General features: G+C 34.8%; 1 protein-coding gene and 1 long non-coding RNA gene across 2 annotated transcripts; both read left to right on the top strand.

Moving 5' to 3' along the window:
* Positions 1-11,595: 11,595 nt before the first annotated feature.
* Positions 11,596-13,147, top strand: LOC127073486 (uncharacterized). The gene has a single exon (XM_051014643.1). The coding sequence runs from the start codon at positions 11,648-11,650 to the stop codon at positions 12,755-12,757; it is 1,110 nt and encodes a 369-aa protein (XP_050870600.1). The 5' UTR covers positions 11,596-11,647; the 3' UTR covers positions 12,758-13,147.
* A 4,695-nt stretch (positions 13,148-17,842) lies between these two features.
* LOC127073487 (uncharacterized) lies at positions 17,843-18,981 on the top strand. Its single transcript, XR_007785773.1, has 2 exons — positions 17,843-18,419; positions 18,844-18,981. It is a non-coding gene; the product is annotated as an uncharacterized LOC127073487 (long non-coding RNA).
* Positions 18,982-19,790: the final 809 nt, after the last annotated feature.

Raw genomic sequence — 19,790 nt, 5'->3', positions numbered from 1 at the left:
TGTTTAAACGATTAGTATTTTCTTAAAAAGAGTTTCTATAGATTCTATTGTTTTCAAAAAGTGATTTTTGACTTAACTAATAAGTGACAGCTACGTTAATATAAAGTCATGGTCTATTCAACAGAGCGAGAGTTTGAGATAAGACTTTTAATCAATAGTATCTACTGAAAAGATTTATTTTAAAAACCAAGAAACCAACGAAGATTTGATTCCCTAATTACGATGAACTACATACCGATATCCGCTTAATTGATATTTAACCTAGATCTCATTTTAGTTTTAACTTTTCCCCAAACAATCAAAGTATCATCCGCCTTAGCTTTACGAAGTAACCTTAGAAAACGGTATATCGATTCATAAGTCCCTGTGGGATCGATATCTTTTAAAACTACGCGATAGAACTGTGCACTTGCAGTTTGTACCCCAATTCGACTCATAAAGTCGCGATCAAGTTTTAGGCGCCGTTGCCGGGGACTTTTATTTAGTCGATATCGTAACTCTTCTGTTACGTTGTAGAGACTAAGGCAATTTTTTTTCTATTACTATGTATCACCCAAACTTTCTCTACGATTATCACTCCCAGTATTTTGAGGAATCGCAAGATTCCTATAAATCCAACCTGGAAATATTAATGGAGGATTTCATTGAGACGCAAACTCACTTAAGGATAGAATCTATGATGGAACGCTTTGTGACTACACAAACTCTTCAGAATGAAGAATTTAGAAAACAAAGTCTCTATACTAATGAAACCCTTACGCAACTGAACATTGTGGTCGAGTCCCTCGTCACTCACAACGAGGCATTGGAGACTCAAATCTCCCTACTTGCGCAGACACCTCTAGGACCTTTCCCTGAGAAACATGCAGATATGGTAACAACCACCAGTGAAAGATTTACCGAAAATCCTAAGGATAGTGATAATGAGGAGGGTTCAGGTGAGAAAAAAGTAGAGATTGAGAAAGTTCCACAAACACCACCCGAAAGGGAGGTTGTCAAAAAGGTAGAGAAGGAAGGGCTATGTGTTGTCCCTCCTCCCTATAAATCACCAATTCCTTTCCCGCGAAGGTCTGTGGAAGTTAAGGTAGACCCCAAATCCGAAAGAAATGAGGAGCTATCAGAAAATATCCACACCAATGCACCTTTATTTGCCACCCTGAACAAGAAGAGAGAATTTGAAGCCCATGAAATTAGGGAACTAATTAGTATAAAAAGGGGCAAACCAGACTTTGAGGTGGTGTTTTCAAAAATTGAACCTAAACCTGAAAAGCTAGCTCTCAGAATAGAGCCAGAACCACCACCACAAGTTCAGAAGGATAAACTACCTCGCAGAAGAAAAAGAAGAAAAAGTGATGGATATGAGAGATGGATTGATAAGTGGCCATGGAAATCAAGGATAATTAAAAGTTTGACTGAGGATTCATCCTCGAAAGAACCACCATGAGTACTTACACTCCTAAGTCGTCGCGCTATTGACGTAAAACATAGCGAATATTTCCAGTTCTATTAATATCAATTTTTCTCTCTATCCATTTATTTATTTATTTTCTTCCCTTTCATAAAGTCAATCCGTATTTTTTCTTTAATAACCATTACTGACTTAATGTCAGTATCTACTTGAATTCATCGAGCTACTGACTTTCATCATGCAACCAGTAGATACCATTTTCAAAGGCAGTGTTCAGAGAAGGCGGTATGATTATCTAGCCCAGAAGGATATGGCATTGACCATATATTATGGACCGACCATGGATAAATTAGGCATCTGAGATATCATTCCTTCTTATGTTTAACCAGCTTGGGTAGGAGAACGCAGCCATTAAGAGACGGTTTGTCACGTACCGTGAGCTAACCTTAGAATTCCTGATTTCCCTTGTATACATCCCTGAACATGGTTACGGACTTAACAAAGGGTTAATATCCTTTAGGTTATTTAGCATGGACTTCACCTACACCCGTCGAGACCTTGCTGACCTCTTAGGATTCCCTAGCGGCCCTTTCGTCTTTAATACCCGCCAGGAGGACCTTATTGATGACATTGATCTTGATGACTTCTGGGGTTGCATATCCGGAGAACCCAAACCAAACCCGAATGAGATGCACTCACAAAAGATCCATAACCCTGCTATCCGATATTTTCATAAAATACTAGCCCACACCTTATTTGGTAAGGAAGAGAATAACACCTTAGTGGCTCGACTATTTACCTTGCCTAACCATGAGAGAACGAGTGTTCACAACCACAATAGCTGACTTTATGACTTAGATGAACACCCTATTGATCCACCTCCATCCTCCCGACGTCGTCGCAGAAGGAGGCCAGCAACTAATGAGGATATCATGGACGCCATTGATACCATGCAGGCGCAGAATGTCAAAGTGATGCAACTGATGCGCCAGATGCAACAACAACAGGAAGCAAGGAATGCAATAACCGACCAGCGGTTCACTGAGTTGCTTAGCAGGTTTGACGACTTAGGAGTACGTCAACGATCACCAGATCTCAGAACACGAGGCGGAAGGCAGCATTGACTTTTTCTTTCATTTTTCTATTCATTTTCTTTTGTTTTCTTTGAAACATTTGGGACAATGCTTCATTTAAGTGTGTGTGTGGGGGGGGGGGGGGGGGGGGGGGAAACCTTGTTCTTTCAACCTTCCCTTTTCAAGTATATTATTTTCCCTTTCATTGTTATTTCCCTTTCTTATTATGAAATTTTTTTTTATTATAATATATATTTATTTTAAGTCAAGTCCCTAGTGTGAAAAATTCTTATTATCTATTCCCCTCAATTTTCTTGAGCCATAACAAAAATTTAACACACCCAATAAGTATAAAGGTCGCTTATTTTATAAAACTTGAGTGAAATCAAGACAAAAATTATTACCATAACAACGCTCTAAGAATCTCAACATGTTAGATCAGGATAAGTACCTATTATACCAATCCCTTGAACTTTTAGTTTTATAGTAACCCCGAGTAGTTTATACGAGAAGTCAGCACCATCTTAATAGCAAACTACGTGGAGAGCCGATGAATATAAGTGAATGATTCCCAAAGTAACATAAAAAAATATATATATCAGGAAATGCACTAATTAAGTTAGGTGATCCTTACTAGATCATTTAATCTAAAGGTTGCAGATCATACAAAAGCATAATATGAAAGATCCATTATGAGTTGGTTCAGCAGGTATCTGGTGCTGAACTTGGTAGGGCGGACTACGGTCCGATCCCCCGCAATTTGCAATGGACTGAATAACGAAGTTATCCGACTTATGTACCAGAACTTCTAGCTAAAAGGGGATCAGAATCACTAACCGGTTACTCCACTATGTGCGCGATAAGATAAAGGGCTTAATGTGATTTCGCTAGAATGAAAACGGGTGAAATAAGAGTAAAGGAACTAGGATAGCTATAATGGCATTACTCGAACTGGTTTGCATAAGGTGGGGTTATTTGAGGTTGTGACAGTGGTTGTTGATGTCAAGATTAAACTCAAGTTACTTCTAAACAAGGTTTACATGCAACCTAGTACGAATTGATGTGTGTTTTGAAATTTCATCTGGCTAATATTACAAATCGATTTATACATTGTATCTTGCTTGAGGACAAGCAAAAGTCTAAGTATGGGGGAGTTTGATAACATGAAATTATATCACATTTTTGGACTCGATTTAATTAAATTATATTATTATTTGTTTCGATTTATTTTATATTATTCGATATTACTTGGTATTTTCCTTCTATTTATCTCAGGTCACACTATTTGAAGCATAAATGAAAAAGGAAGGAAAGAGGGTGCAAAAAGAGGATGAAAAAGGCATTCCACCAAAGCCCAGCCCACAACTACAAAGGAGATGCGCTGAGAGGCTGTGACGAGCGCCACGCATGGTGTGACGAGCGTCACGCCTTGCTACTTTGTGTTACGAGCGTAACACATGGTGTGACGGACGTCACACCCCACTCCTATATTTTTGGCTTTGACGCATCCACGAAGTACACTTTGAAGCAGTCAGCCAAACATGCCAAATTTTGCTCCAACAAACTTTTCTCCACGGATCCCTCATTCAAAACCAAGTCTCCCTTGATTTTCTCAACCACCAAAACCAAGTCTCCCTTGATTTTCTCAACCACCAAGACCAAATGAACACTATATAAAGGACCCAAATGGGAAAAATTGGGTACATTTTTTTACGCTCTGCAATTTAGTTTTCAGCTTTCTAGCTTTTAGCATTTTTTTCTTTTTCAGCAACCTTGTTTCTGTTGCCATTATTTTTACAGCATTATATTTTTTTCAGCATTCCATATTTTTCTTCAGCAATTTATTTCCTTTGTTAGTTTAATTTTTTAGGCATTCAATTAATTTTCTCACAATAGTTTCTACGCCGGAAACTATTGTGTAACTTTAACTAGATCTAACCTTACGTTAGATCATAGTATTTTATTCCTTCGCCTTTATTTTACTGTCTGATCGAAGATTGTGAAGAACAAATCCAACCGGTCTGTGGTGGAGTGTTCAAGACTGCTATTTAATTTCTCAGGTTCTTTAATTATTGTTTGAATTTATATATGCCCTGCTTTATTGTTGATTTATATTATTTGCCTGAAATGAATTTGTTTATGCATGATAATTATTTAGATCTGTTTAACATGTCTGGCTAATTTATTTAGGTATCGGTATGTAAAGTAAGCGGAATGAAGGAATCAAAACTAAATTGGTTTAATTAAGTTTAAAATTAAAATCACTCTTTTTACGGTCTCAATTTATAGGTTTAATAACAAGGTTTTTGTACGAAAGTAAAAGACATAAAGAAGTTAAAAGCAATAGAACGAGAGTTTGAGTTTTTAACTGGACAGTGTAAATTGGACATTAATTCTAAATCAGGGTGAAAACAATTTTTAGAATTAATTAAATTCTAATCTTTTTCAAAAAGTATTTTTAAAAGTTAAATGTGAGGACAAGAGTTAAGCATTTGAATTTAATTATATAATCTAAGTCAACAGAGCGAGAGTTTGAGACAAGGATGTTTAAACGATTAGTATTTTCTTAAAAAGAGTTTCTATAGATTCTATTGTTTTCAAAAAGTGATTTTTGACTTAACTAATAAGTGACAGCTACGTTAATATAAAGTCATGGTCTATTCAACAGAGCGAGAGTTTGAGATAAGACTTTTAATCAATAGTATCTACTGAAAAGATTTATTTTAAAAACCAAGAAACCAACGAAGATTTGATTCCCTAATTACGACGAACTACATACCGATATCCGCTTAATTGATATTTAACCTAGATCTCATTTTAGTTTTAACTTTTCCCCAAACAATCAAAGTATCATCCGCCTTAGCTTTACGAAGTAACCTTAGAAAACGGTATATCGATTCATAAGTCCCTGTGGGATCGATATCTTTTAAAACTATGCGATAGAACTGTGCACTTGCAGTTTGTACCCCAATTCGACTCATAAAGTCGCGATCAATTTCTAGAGAGTGAAAAAGAGGAGAATGCTACTTGGGCCTTAGAGATGTATCAGACACTATTGAAGGACCAAGGTGAGATACCTAAAGTGATTCTGACCGACCGCAATACCGCCTTGATGAACTCGGTTGCAAAGGTATTTCCTACTTCTAATGCATTACTTTGTAGATATTACATAACAAAGAATGTGAGAAGTCGGGTTAAACTCGCGGTAAGGACGAACCAGATAGAGTCCGAAGATAGAAAAATGGTGAAGACGGGTGTGGTTGTGGAAAAAATAATGGATGCATAGAATCGTATAGTAAATTCTTCTACAAAAGAACTATACACCGATTTCGTTATGCATTTCAAAAAAAATTGTGAAAAATATCCTGATTCATTAAAATATGTTGAAAGCACAATTTTTGACTAAGTGAGGGAGAAAATTGTTTGTGCATGGACTGATAAGGTTAGACACCTTGTAAATACAACAACTATTGTGAAAAGTTGTGGATGCACCAATCTCTTTTTCCAAATATTTCTCTCAACATGACCATTTTTATTCTTTCTAAAGACAACAATAAGGTGTTCTTGTCGTTGATAAACTTCATCACCAATTAAAGGTTTAAGAGCAATTTCAAACTCCCACTCTCTGTTAAAAGTCTCCCACAATCTACGATAAGGATGCTTGGGTTTTAGAAATTTCTGATGCCCAAGGTAAACAATTTTTTTCTTTCTAAACTCAAGTTGGTGAAAACAAGTATTAGATCCACATATAGGACACAAATTATGTCCTTTCACATTCTATCCAGTCAAATTACCATATGCAAGAAAGTCGTTGATTATGAAAAATAACATTGTGTGTATCTTCAACGTTTCACCAGAATATGCATCATCAACGTCAACTCATTCCTCCTTCAAAAGTCTTAAATCTTTAATTAATGGACTTAGATAAACATCTATGTCGTTTCCCGGTTGTAATGGTCCAAAAATCATCATACTTAACAACATATACTTGTGCTTCATGCTCAACCATGGAGATAGGTTGTAAATCGTAAAAAGAACATGCCACAAAGAATGGTTAGTACTCAAATTATCAAAGGGGTTCATTCCATCTGTGGCAAGCCCGAGCCTAAGGTCTCGTGGCTCATGGCCAAAATCCAGAAACAACGAATTAATTTTCTTCCATTGCAAATAATCAACTACACGGTGAATGTTTCCATCACAATTTTGTCAAAGCAGACAGTCGTGTAAAAGTTGTGCACTCCTTATATAAAGGTGCATATTTATCACTACATAAAGTATCATAAATATGGGTTTTCATATAAGACGATTCTCCAATATCACTAATCATATTTTCTAGTCAATTATCCATATATTCATCATCTTCATCCATTTGTGACGTTGCATTTCGATTTTTATCCAATTCTCCATGCCACGTCCATGTTGTATAATTTTGACACATTCCATCACAACATAGGTGATGTAATATTTCTTCCTTTGAATATTTTTTGATATTACCACAATTAACATAAGGACAATAAAAGACACCATTATTGCCAGGAAGATTTTGTTCGGCGAATTCAAGGAATTCAAGAACTCCTTTCTCATACATCATACCTAATCTATCAACTTTCATCCATCTACGATCCATAATAAATTTTGAAATTTATATCAAAAGAATAATGTGAATGACACATTAATGCTACTCACATCACATCCATCACAACAATATAACACCAAAACCTAAAGCATATTCATAATAGCATTTATTTCTTCATTTGAAATAAAGTTATAGCACTAAAATGAAAACAACAAAAACCTCACAAAATCATCACAACGAAAACATCACAACGCTAAAACATGACACATGACAATAACACATTGCTTTGAAACAACGAAAATATCACAAAAATATGAATAAACCCAAAACACAAAAGAATCCAATTGCAACAAAACAAAAATCCGCATCACATAAAAGAAAACCACACCATATCACGTGAGAGAGACCAGGAAATCAGCAATGAATAATGAACAACAAACATAGAAAGGTAATGTACAGTACTTCGTAGAGGAGGAAAAGAGTAAGAAGTGATATTCGTTCCAAGAAATGAATGAAGATGGTGAAGATTTTACTATCGTTGTCGTCTCGTTCGCTAGGGCACCCTTGTGTGTTATGAATAAGAACCTGTTATCTTTTAACTTTGTAGGAAAGAATTTCACAACGGTTGCAAACATCAACCATAGTGAAATGTGAAAAATATAACCATGGTTGATTGAAATGATCGTTGTTATTCTACTTTCAATTTTTATATAACAACAAATTATAAGGGACACATGCTTATTTTTATTGAAAAAATAGAAAAATGTTGATGTTGAGATTCAAAGCTTGTTACCCATACTCTACGACCACGGTTGATACTAGGACCCGTGATGAAAAGTGTTTTACTAAAATAAATAAAAACATGCGCGTCAAAAATGAGATATTACTACGGTTAATAAAATGGTCGTAGTAATATTGTGTTACCTTATGTATATTTTGTAGTAGTGCTTATACCAAAGACAACACCACAATGGACAGCACATTTCACCCAAGCTGCTGAAACCTTTCCATATCACTTTCTGAAAAGGATGGAAGAGTTCATCAGGTTGAGCGACGTTGAAAGAGAAGAAAATAAGGAAAGGTCAAAGAAGGAACCACCAATAGATTTAGGTAGTGACACATGTTTTGATATATTTTAGTTTTAATATAACAATGTAACTTATATTTTGTATGTAATGTTATTCATAATATTACAAAATTGAGTGGTAATTTTTGAATAATTTTTGTGTTTCTAAATTATGCACTGCATAATACATTGGATATGTATGAACAATGATTTGGATGGGTCCGAAGATGCATCTCCGGACACACCTTTTAATTATTAAAAAACAAAACAATGGACTATACATATGTGCTTCTCCGTAAAGACCCTTATTTTTGAAAAAAATAGGGCGTATACAGAAATGCATATCTGAAATATGTCCTACTGATAGGATAGGGTTTGTAAAGTCCTAATTGATCTACAACTTCTATAAATAGGATCTCTCATTTCATTTTCTTTACAAAAAACAGAATGAATATATATCCCCATCTTGTCTTTGTGTATTTTAATTAAGCAAATCCTCAACTTCAATTTAGGGTATCCGAGAACATACTTCTCATCGATCTGAAATCCAAACTGAACTCTTCTGCAATATCTAGAAAATCAGAGAGTTGTCAAGCTCGAGTACCGTTCGCCATCGATTGACAATGAAGGGAAGATATGGTTCACCATGCTTGAATTGAAGACAAATGATGGTTACTCAACAAAGGGTCTGATTGAATTGGGTGCAACAATTGCGAGATCTACCAAAGATATTCTAAGGATGTTGCAATGTCCAGTACCACCCGTTTATAATTAAATGTAATGTTATATTTATGTTAGCGTTAACAATTATCTATGTAATGTTTATTTTGGTGTTAATTTATGTTGGTTTCCATTCTGCCTTCGTTCCTGGTTGCTTTTGGTTTGAACTAAATCGAAGATATTCCGGAGATGTTTCTCCGAAAAACTCACTAAATACTGAACTAAGGGATGTTACAAAGATGCATCTTCGGATTAACCTTTTATGCAGATAGAGATGCATCTTCGGATTAAATTTTAACATGATAAGAGTTTCTTAGCAATTTCATCTGAAATGTGTGTGAAAAAGATACGTCTAAAAATGCATATCCGGACGCTACAGACAGTTTAAACTTTTTTCGCTGGTGGGGAAGTACCTTAAAGGTGGAAAAAGTAACCTCCTATTTTGTTTATATTTAATGGGCTAAAGCTTTTTAGCTTAAAAAAATATGAACTTTTTTTACTCATGTGAACTTATTCTAGGTTGCATTAACTATGGGAAAGGACAATCCAGGACCAATGTGCATTGTTCATCATCTTCACTAACCACACAATGTGCCCTATTCATCGTATTCAAATATCCAACAAATGCATTGTTCATAACCAACAAGTTTCATCTATTCGAAGGCGAAATGATTCACTGCAAAATAGTTTCTCAAAAATGGTTCATCTTACTAAACGATTCAATGCAAAATGGTTTATCATCAGAGACGGAGGTAAGTGTATGAGAGTGGGGGCATGTGCCCCCACAATGTTTTTCATTTTTTAATTACCATTATATATATATATATATATATATATATATATATATATATATATATATATATATATATATATATATATATATATATATATATAATTTTTTGAAAGTGTATTTTAAAATTAAATTATAGTTAAATTGATTGTGTTTAATTTCAAAAAAAGATTTAGTAAAACTTTTAAAAATAATTTTTATTTTATATATTTTTATTTTAAAATTAAGATATCATCACTAAATATCACAAATAATTATTCATACTATATTAATTATTTATATAGAGAGATAAATATATAATTTTGTTAATAATAAAATTGAGAAAATTACACAAATAAAAAATGGAATTAATTATTATGCACTGCAGTATAAAAAGATTTACATTGTCGATTCATCGCCATCATCCGTTTGTATTATTTTATAGATTTTTAAAATAAAAGTCAAACTTATTTCAATATCCAACGTCTAATATTAACTGACAGTGAAAAATCCTTTTAGACTGTAAATGTTTTTTAATAAAATTTATAAAAAAATTAAGAAAATTATTAAATACTTTAAAAAAATTAAATATCATAAAAGATACAAAAATAATGTATAATTTTTCTTTTAAAAAATAAATTATATATATTACACAATTAATTTATAAACTAATATATCGCCCCCATAATTTATAATCTTTAGTTCCTACAAGTTTCAACTATTGAATTACACCAGAAATTATCTGGCAGATCTGTTGGAGAGTTGTTTTTAGAGAGTGATTTATTTGGAGTATCTATCTGGGTTTGAAAACGATTGGAGCATTGAAGTATTGTCATGTGAACTTCATGAAATATTTCGCGGAGGGGTTTTCATCACTATCGATGTCACCAGTTTAAGATTGTTGCAAAATGATTCACATTTAACTCACCCGTTCACCACCGCATGACGCCGTCACTGCCATCACGTCTTGAAACCGCCGCATAACCATTTAATTATGTCAACTTCTCATAATTCATTGTCATCAAATTCAACTTCCCATAATTCATTGTCATCATATTCCATTTAGATTTGAATTTTTTAAAGAACTTTGGTTGTTGCTACTCACACCATCAAACACTATTGCACTTGATCCCGAACTGAAAGTGGATGCAAACTCTGATTCTGAACCAAATTCATAAGTAGTGATGATCAGAGTAATGCCGACGCAGACGAAAAATAATTTAAGTGCAACCATGTCCCAATTGTTAACATGCGACACAGATTTTGCAGAGCATCAATCGCCGTTCCTCCTCCTGAAATTGATGTCGTAGATGAAGATGAGCAATGCTCATTTGGTTGGTAATGGTGAAACCCTCCACCTTGGAGAATCTAAAACTACAAGAATGAAGTTGTTGAGTAATGTAATGATAATGATTGTTGAGTAAAAAAGTGAAGCAAAAATTATTCAAAAAAGATTATGTTTGACCTTAAGGTGAAGAACATTGAGATTCTTTTTTTGGAACAGCAAAATGAAACGAAAGTTTGCAATCATGATTCAATATTTTTTTTAAAGTGGTGCTTCCTTGTTTTGGCAAAAACAAAACAAGTCGTGTAACCCATTTTCTTTCTTCTTCCATAACAATCTTATCATATCTGAGAAAAAGATATGCAATTTGAACTTAGATCATGCAAATGGGTGATAACAAACTGGATTAATTTTTAAAAGTGAAAAGAAGAAAAATATAATAATAATTTAATATATGAAATTCATGTAATTTTTAATTAAATATAAATTTAACAAGTTATCTTGACGTCATCCATCTGAATCGTCAAATAATAGTAATAATAATAAATAAATGCTTTTTAAGAATAAAATTATTAAAGTAGGACTATTCTTTTACTTCAAATATTTAATTTGAAGTCAATTAAGAAACTTAAAAAGAAGAAGATTAGATAATATTGGAATATTGATTATTTCGTGGAAGTACTTAATTGGACTGATTTATATATATTAACACAGAAATCATTGTAGTTGGGGAACCTCTAATAATAATCGATGGATCAAGAAGAATATCCATGGAAACAAGACTCAAAGCTCAACAACAACATCCCAATAGCTCAACTAATGCAAGTACTCGAAGCTCTTAAACAAGCTTCTCACAATATACAAAAACACCATAATCACTTTTTAGATTCCGATTATTCACCCTCCATTAAAGCACTTTTCCAACTCCAAACAATTCTTTCCACCGATTCAATTCTCTCTCAACACCTAAACCGCCTCAAAACACTAATTGACTCGCTTCACAACTCAAAACCGAGTCTCAAATCGTTCTTAACTCGTCCCCTTGCTACTCACTCCATCACCAAACTCGCAGCCGCCATTGAATCCGAACTCCAAACATGGATCGACCACGAAACAATCATCACCCTCTCTCGTCACGTCTCTACAATCAACAACGACAACGAAAACGAGTTGCTTCTGCTTTTAACTCGTTTCTCTCACAGAGTCTCACAAGGCTTCAACCGGGAGTTACAACAACTCGTTCTCAATTTCAAACTCTTCTCTTCCCTGGAATCGCTTCTCTTCGACGATAAATCCTCTCACCGTATTCGCGAACACGCCGGGAACGCTATTTCTGCGTTGATCCGCTTCAACAAGGACGTGTTCGTCGGTAAACTCTGTATGTTTCCAACCGTTCGAGCTTTGATTGACATCGCTTCCGTTCGTTCAATCGAAGTTCTTTGTTCTCTAATCAGATCAATTAGGTCACCGATCGTTGATGAAATCGAATCAAACGGTGAAATCCCGAAAATCATAGCGTTGTTAAATTCTCACGAGACGAAATTAAGCGTTTTAGCTATGGAGTGTGTTCTTGAGATTGGCTATTACGGAAGGAAGGAAGCGGTTGAAGGTATGTTGAAAGAAGGCGTTGTGGAGAAGCTTGTTGAATTGCAGAGATCGGAGGTTAATAATGGAAGGAACAGTGATTTTGCAAACTGTGTAACGAGATTTTCAGTGCAATTGGAGGTTGGGGAAGGGTTGAGGCAAAGAGAGAAAAGGGATTTGAAAAGTGAAATATTGATGAGAGTTAGAAAAGCTTGTGTTTCTGATGCTGAAACTGCTACCGTTGTTGCTGAAGTTCTATGGGGTACTTCTCCGTAGCTATTATATTTTGATTGTTAGTTAAGTTTTAGGGTGCGAACTAGTAGATTAAAGGAACATAATAGGGAATTAATTCAGTTTTAGTGATGCAAATTAGTTCAGTTCATGCATTTCTATAGTGTTGTAATTTGTTTTTTTTTTATGAAATTGTTACATTGCTAATGAGACAAAGAAAAAAGTGAACATAATAGGGAATTATCAAAGTCAAGTCTGGAAGAATCGTGAATGGAATATGCCAATCATGGAGACGTGGAGTTGTTAACAAATAAACAAAGCCCAATGCTTCTTCACGTCTCTAATATATTTATATTTTTTGTCTATACTTTTTTTATCGAGTGTATGACAAGCTATCTTTATTAAAACCTGAAATAAAAACAGCTAGTTAAACTAGAGGAATTTTGTGTTATACTTTACTTATTAAAATATAAAACATTATAACTAATTTAAGCATAGACTTTTATTTATTTAATCGAAGATTAGCATGGAGTAGTACTATAATGACATAAGAAGAAAAACTATAATGACGTAAGTAAGAAAAAACACTATAATGGCTGGTGATAGACCTATTTTATGCATTTCAATTCTTATGTTTATTTAATTATATCGTTTTATGTAATCCTTTTGTTTACTTGATCCTAAATTTATATATAAAGTATTTTTTATCGTGCCTTAGACTACTTCACCTTCATCTAAGAAGTTACATCATAAAGATAAATGAAACTTTGACTAAATGAATCGGTGATAATCAATATTATTTATAGGGATATATTTGCAAAAGATTTATTAAGAACGATGGATTGCCAATTGTCTTTAAGGGGCAACGTCCATTTGTCGTCTGTTATTAGGATCTGATTTGCCATGAATGTTCCCTACTCGTCAAATCGTGAGAAACCTGAGAAAAAAAATGTTTCTCGGTCAGAGAAAAATCATAGTTAATAATCTAACCCATATCTCTTTAAAAAAATAGGGATTCAATAATCTATTATTAACTGAGTGGGCGATTTTCATTTCCAAGGAAATCCTAGGTCTAGAGTGCCCCTATAAATACACTAACCTTAGGGTAAAGGAGACAAATCATCACATACCCAGATTAACGCATAAACACAAAAAATTTCACCTCATTTGAGCTTGCTCTCTCATCACCATAAACACCACCAAACAAAGCCTCTTGCAGCCATGGGCAAACCCTAACCACCATAAAAATACTAAGGCCTCTAGACACCCCTATGAACTTAGGGGTACCACGAAATCCTGTACTTTTTGATAAGTACAATGGCGTCCACTGGGTAAAACTAATGTGGATCACACATTCATCATTACCATCCCCATCACCTTCCCTTGAAGAAGGCCAACAAAGCGTCACACCTTCATCATTACCATCCTCACCACCTTCCCTTGAATATGGCAACAAAGTCTCACACTTTGTGGTTAACATCATTGTCTGAGGTTTCTTCGACGGAGAAAGCTCTAACTCCTCCAGAAGGAAATATGTCGGGCAAATGTTGATTGTGAACGTGATATCCCCATGATTCTCTGAAGCTTACTAGGGAGAACCAATGGTCAATATCACTTTTTCTAACAGCGATCCATCAGAATCCTCCTTCATGATGACGACCTCACAGTCATCACTATGCAACACAACAACTGGGATATCAAACAAGTTTTGATAGACCCCGAAAGCTCAGTTGACATCCAATTCTAGGAATATTTCAAAAACTCCAGCTCGATCCCAACAACATCAGTGTGTTCCAAGGATCGTTAGTAAGCTTGTCAGGTGAACATATGCAAGTAAGGTGTCACGTAGACCTTGAAACAACTTGCGGCGTGGGATCAAACTCAAAGGCGATTGAAGTTAACTACCTCATAATGGAGGGTTTGTTGCCCTATAACATCATTTTAGACAGATCTGCCATTAATGGGTTATGGACAATTATTTTCACCCGGTACTTGGCACTAAAGTACCCGTTTCCTAATGAGTGAGTCAGGACAGTTCAAGGAGATCAGAAAAGCATCCAAGAATGTTACCAGAATAATATGGTGATGGGAAAGGAAGGGCTCACCCTTGTGGGTGTCCCCCTCCTTGAAGCATTGAATACAGACACTGATAATTGGGATCCTAGACTAGTAGGGGACAATGAGAGACTTACGCCCATAGAGGATCTAATGGAAGTCCAGATAAATCCTTCAGCCTATTATGTGATAAAGTTAGACACTTTTCTTACCGAGGAATAAGAGTGCGAGTTAGTTGACCAACTCACTAGAAACATTGACTTATTTGTTTGTGCTCCCTTAGGCATGCCAATAATAGACACCAGATTTGTGTGTCATCGCCTCATCGTTAACCCTTCTGCCAAGCCAGTGGCACATAGGAAGTGGAAAGTTTGGGAGGAGAAGAGAGTCACCATGAATAAAGAAGTAGGCAATCTATCAAGTGTCGGGTTCATAAGGAAACAAAATATTCAACGTGATTAGCCAACATAATGCTAGTGAGGAAAGCAAAAAATAAGTTACGGATGTGTGTGGAGTTCACTGATCTCAACACAACCTACCTTAAGGACCCATATCCCTTGTCTGATATTGATCTCCTGGTCGATGGTTCCTTAGGCTATCGTACATTGAGTTTTATGAATGCCTATTTGGGCATTAACTAGATTATAATGGATCCCCTCAACATGCCTAAGACGGAGTTCATGTCGAAGTGTGGCTACTACTACTATAAGGTAATCCCCTTAGGCCTCAAGAATGTTGGTGCTACCAACCAATGACTCATGAACGTCGTGTTCTCCCACCAAGTAGAGTGGAACCTAAAGATCTATGTTGACGACATGATAGTGAAATCTACCTAAGGTCACATCCATGTTACGGATCTGGAAGACGTCCTGCAATCAATCAACAAGTACAACATGCGCATAAACCTCGCCAAACTCTCTTTTAGGGTACAGGCATGAAAGTTCCTTGGATTCATGCTGACAAAGATAGGCATTATAGAAAATCCAAGTAAATGTCGAGATTTCATCGACATGAGAAGCCCCATCAATGTCAAATAAGTTCAACAATTACGTGTCACCTTACCACCCTATCTAGTTTCCACTCTTGTGTGGACAATAAGGCTTTTTTCCTCTTCTTTATCTCCCTAAAGAAGAAGGAGAGGTTTGAGTGGACCAGAGAATGCGAGGAAGCATTCTCGAAAATAAAAAAATTCCTAACGTTTCTATCCATCTTCACTCGCTAGAGGGAAAGATCACCATTTCTTTTCTATCTTTTAGTAACAGATCAGGAAATGAGCTCATTACTCGTCCAAGGACAAATAAGTCAGAACGGCTCATATATTTCGTAAGCATAGTGTTCAAAGGCGTCGAAACCCGTTATTGGAAGATCAAGAATCTAGATTTGGCCTTCGTCATCATGGTGAGAAAGCTTCGACCATAGCTTCAGGGTCATAAAGTTCTCATAAAAACTAACCGTCGCACCTCGAAAAAATGAGAACACGACTTAGCGAAGCGCAATCGCGCACTCGCATGATGGACTAAACAGAGTCGCCACCGAACTTTATTTATTCCTAAAAAGGAAAGGGGAAATATCGATAAAACCCAAGAAAGAACGACAATGATTATGGTCGTCGCAACCAATATCAGGGTTCGGGAGTCGATTACGCAAGGGGAAGGTATTAGCACCCCTCACGTCCGTTGTACTCAACGGGAACCATTAGGTTAGTTGTGCGCATTAGTGTTAGTTGGAAATGTTAGGTTTCTCCAGTTATTAGGTGGGAAAGAAAGAACAGAAGAGAGAAGAATGTTTTGGATTTTGCAACGAAGGGGACTAAACCTAAGTTTTTTATTAATGGGTCTGACAAGATTTCGCAATCCTGCTCCTACGTATCTCAATAGAGAACTCAAGGCTTACGTAGTTCTGGGTAGAAAATGTTTGTTTCTTGGTCGATTTTAGCGAAAACTATATTGTATTAATCGAAGAAAACATTGATTTACCCAAAACAAATGAGGAGCAGACGTATACCACACATCGAATGGATTTACAAATCAACATTCGAAAAAATGTCACTTATCTCAACTCAACAATTATGGTCGAAGCATTGCTTTGCATCACCTTAAGACAAGATGTCTTTCTTTTATGAAAAAGGTTTTTTATTAATCGCACGGCGGCGAAAAATAGTTTGATTAGTTGGATGTATTTTTAAGTTTGAAAGACGAGTATTTATGACTTGCAAGCTCTTACAACTTGTGTCTAATACTCAGGATTACGTCTGGACCTTTCACCCAGGTAATCTTTTTCTTTCAATTTTATTGAGAAAAGACGTTTGAATATTTACAAATGTTTTGGAGGGAAGACGAACACTTATGGCTTACAAGCTCTTACGACTTGAGCCTAGCATTCGGGATTATGACTGAATATTCCATCCAGGGTAATCTTTTTCTTCGAATTTTATTAAGAAAATGGTTTAAATATTTACAAGTGTTTTGGAGGGAAGACGAACACTTATGGCTTACAAGCTCTTACAACTTGGGCCTAATATTCGAGATTACGAATGGATATTCCATCCAGGTAACCTTTTTCTTCCAATTTTATTGAGAAAAAAAGTTTGAATAATTACAAGTGTTTTAAAGAGAAGACGAATACATATGGCTTACAAGCTCTTACAACTTGGGCCTAATATTCGGGATTACGACTGGATATTCCATCCAGGGTAATCTTTTTCTTCAGATTCACTTAAGAAAGATTTAAAAGAAAATGCTAATGTAAAGGTTTTGAAATTAAATTAAAATGATCGAAACATAGAAGTTTGAAATCAATGGAAGTTGAATGGATACACTCAAAAAAGACTTGATATAAAAGACCCCAAAATAAGTCGAGTATAAATAAATAAATAAGTTTTTTTTGTCCCACTTAAAAATTTAAAAATGAAAATAAAATAAAAATCAACAAGTGTTTAAAATAATTTGATTTAAATAGAGGATACAAAATGATTAAGATAAATCAAGAAGTTACGAAAATAAAATAAAATAAAGAATGACAATTATATATAAAATAAAAATAAAATGGTGAATTCAAAATCTGCGATACCCAGAATTGAACTCAAAACCTCATGGGAAACAAGAGATACCTTAACTACTAGACCACAAATAGCTGATGGGATTAGTATCATATTCATTAATATAACAAAGAAAACCAGAAAGAAAATTAAAAAAAAAAAAGAAGATGGGCCAAGCGAACCGGATCGGATCCGACCCAGTTCATCACCACTTAAATCCTAGAAAAAAAAACCCTAATCCTAAACGGCCGCTCACGTTTCTTTCCCAGTGACAACACTATTCCACACAACATCATGAAACGAAAAAAATATCTCATCTCCGACCACCTCACGTTAATCCGGCGACGCCTCTCACGAATCCGGCGACGCCTTTCACGAATCCGGCGACGCCACTCATGAATCCGACCAAACCTCTCGCGAATCCGGCTAGGGCGCTCACGAATTCGGCCAAATGCGTGGCTGTTACTCATGAATTCAGCGACATACAACCGTGACTCACAAATCCAGCGATACACAACTTGATTCAACGGTGTTACGGTTTCGAAACAGACAACCTCACCGTTGAAGGGGATCAAAAGCGGAAACGAAGGAACATACCTTGATTCGACGGTAATCGTAAGTCACTTTTCTCCTCCTTGCTCGATCTATGAAAATCCACTGGTTTAGTAACAATCTGATACTTTACTTTTGTTGATGGTTTTTATGGTGTCAATGTTAATTTTGTTGGTGGTTTTGCTGTTGTTTTTTTGTTGAGATTTTTCCTTAAGCTTTCCTTCAAATTCTCCTCCCTTTTAATTTCTGTTGAAATTATCTCTTCCTTTTTTTGGATTTACAGTGATGGGAATTTATTTGCCGTTTAGTGACAAAGTTAGATATGAAATTGGCTACTTTTTGAAACATCAGAATTTGTTTTGATCAACTGGTATAAAACTCCGATAATTATGAAATTGTGATAACCTGCATTTGCTTTTTCTTTTGACCCCAATGTCTTGTGTTTGTTTCTTGTAAATATGCCAAGTTGTTGTTCTGAAATTTGCAGGATAAAAGGACAAGTGGGTGGAAAGGGACCCTTCAAATGACAAGACAAAACTCTGTTTTTTTTAACAGATTTTATTAAAATTTTTGTAATAACTTATATGGAACTTAAGGCAAATTAAATTTAAATTTAAATGTAATATATTTTTTTGTAATTTCCAATGCTTTTTAATATAAAATGAAAAAAAATATTTTAAAACTAAAACAACTATTATAAAATGTAGCAAGAAAAATAAAAATAAAAGATTTTTTAAAAATTTAAAAAAGAAAATAAATTATAATGTCAATTTTTATGGAACTACTAGAAAAATTAGATTTATTTAAGAGAAAAAAATTATAATTACTTCTTACTCCATGGTTTAATTTTGAACTTAAAAAAAAACATAAATTATTACTACCACTTCTAATTAGCACACAAGAAACTTGCTTGAATTTAAAAAAGACATGTCACAATTAAGGACCTAAAAAAATCATGGCACCCTTATTAGAAATTTCTCTAAAAAAAGGTAAAGGAAAAGCTCTAAACATATAATGTCAAACTTGATGAAATTCCAAACCAAATCTAAATATCCATGCTAACAAGCACTTCATGTGAAACAAGTATAATGAACACATGTGGACATGTAATAAAAAAGGTATGGAAGCATAAATTTACGAATGAACATAGTGTATGAATGTATATGCATCAATGCACAATTATGTAATTATGTGGTTTTAAATAGGAAACCTAATGGGAAATCATGGTTATGGATATGTAATGAATAATAATAATAAAAAAAATGCAAGATTGACCAAAATAAATAAATCAAGCAAATTGACTATTAATCCTGAATTATGTACGAAACATGAAACCCTCATGACTAAATGATCATCAATTCAGACAATGAGATGCAGATGAATGAATGTTTACAAATGAATGACTTTAGGTGGGATAAAATTTAGGGTATGACA

This window comes from Lathyrus oleraceus, chromosome 4, assembly GCF_024323335.1.
Source record: "Lathyrus oleraceus cultivar Zhongwan6 chromosome 4, CAAS_Psat_ZW6_1.0, whole genome shotgun sequence".
In the NCBI taxonomy this organism is placed as follows: domain Eukaryota; kingdom Viridiplantae; phylum Streptophyta; class Magnoliopsida; order Fabales; family Fabaceae; genus Lathyrus; species Lathyrus oleraceus.
This window is presented reverse-complemented; position numbering and strand designations above follow the sequence as displayed.

What these genes read in the sequence shown, in the direction of transcription:
- LOC127073486 (XM_051014643.1), top strand. Translation starts at nt 11,648, where the DNA reads ATGGATCAAGAAGAATATCCATGGAAACAAGACTCAAAGCTCAACAAC.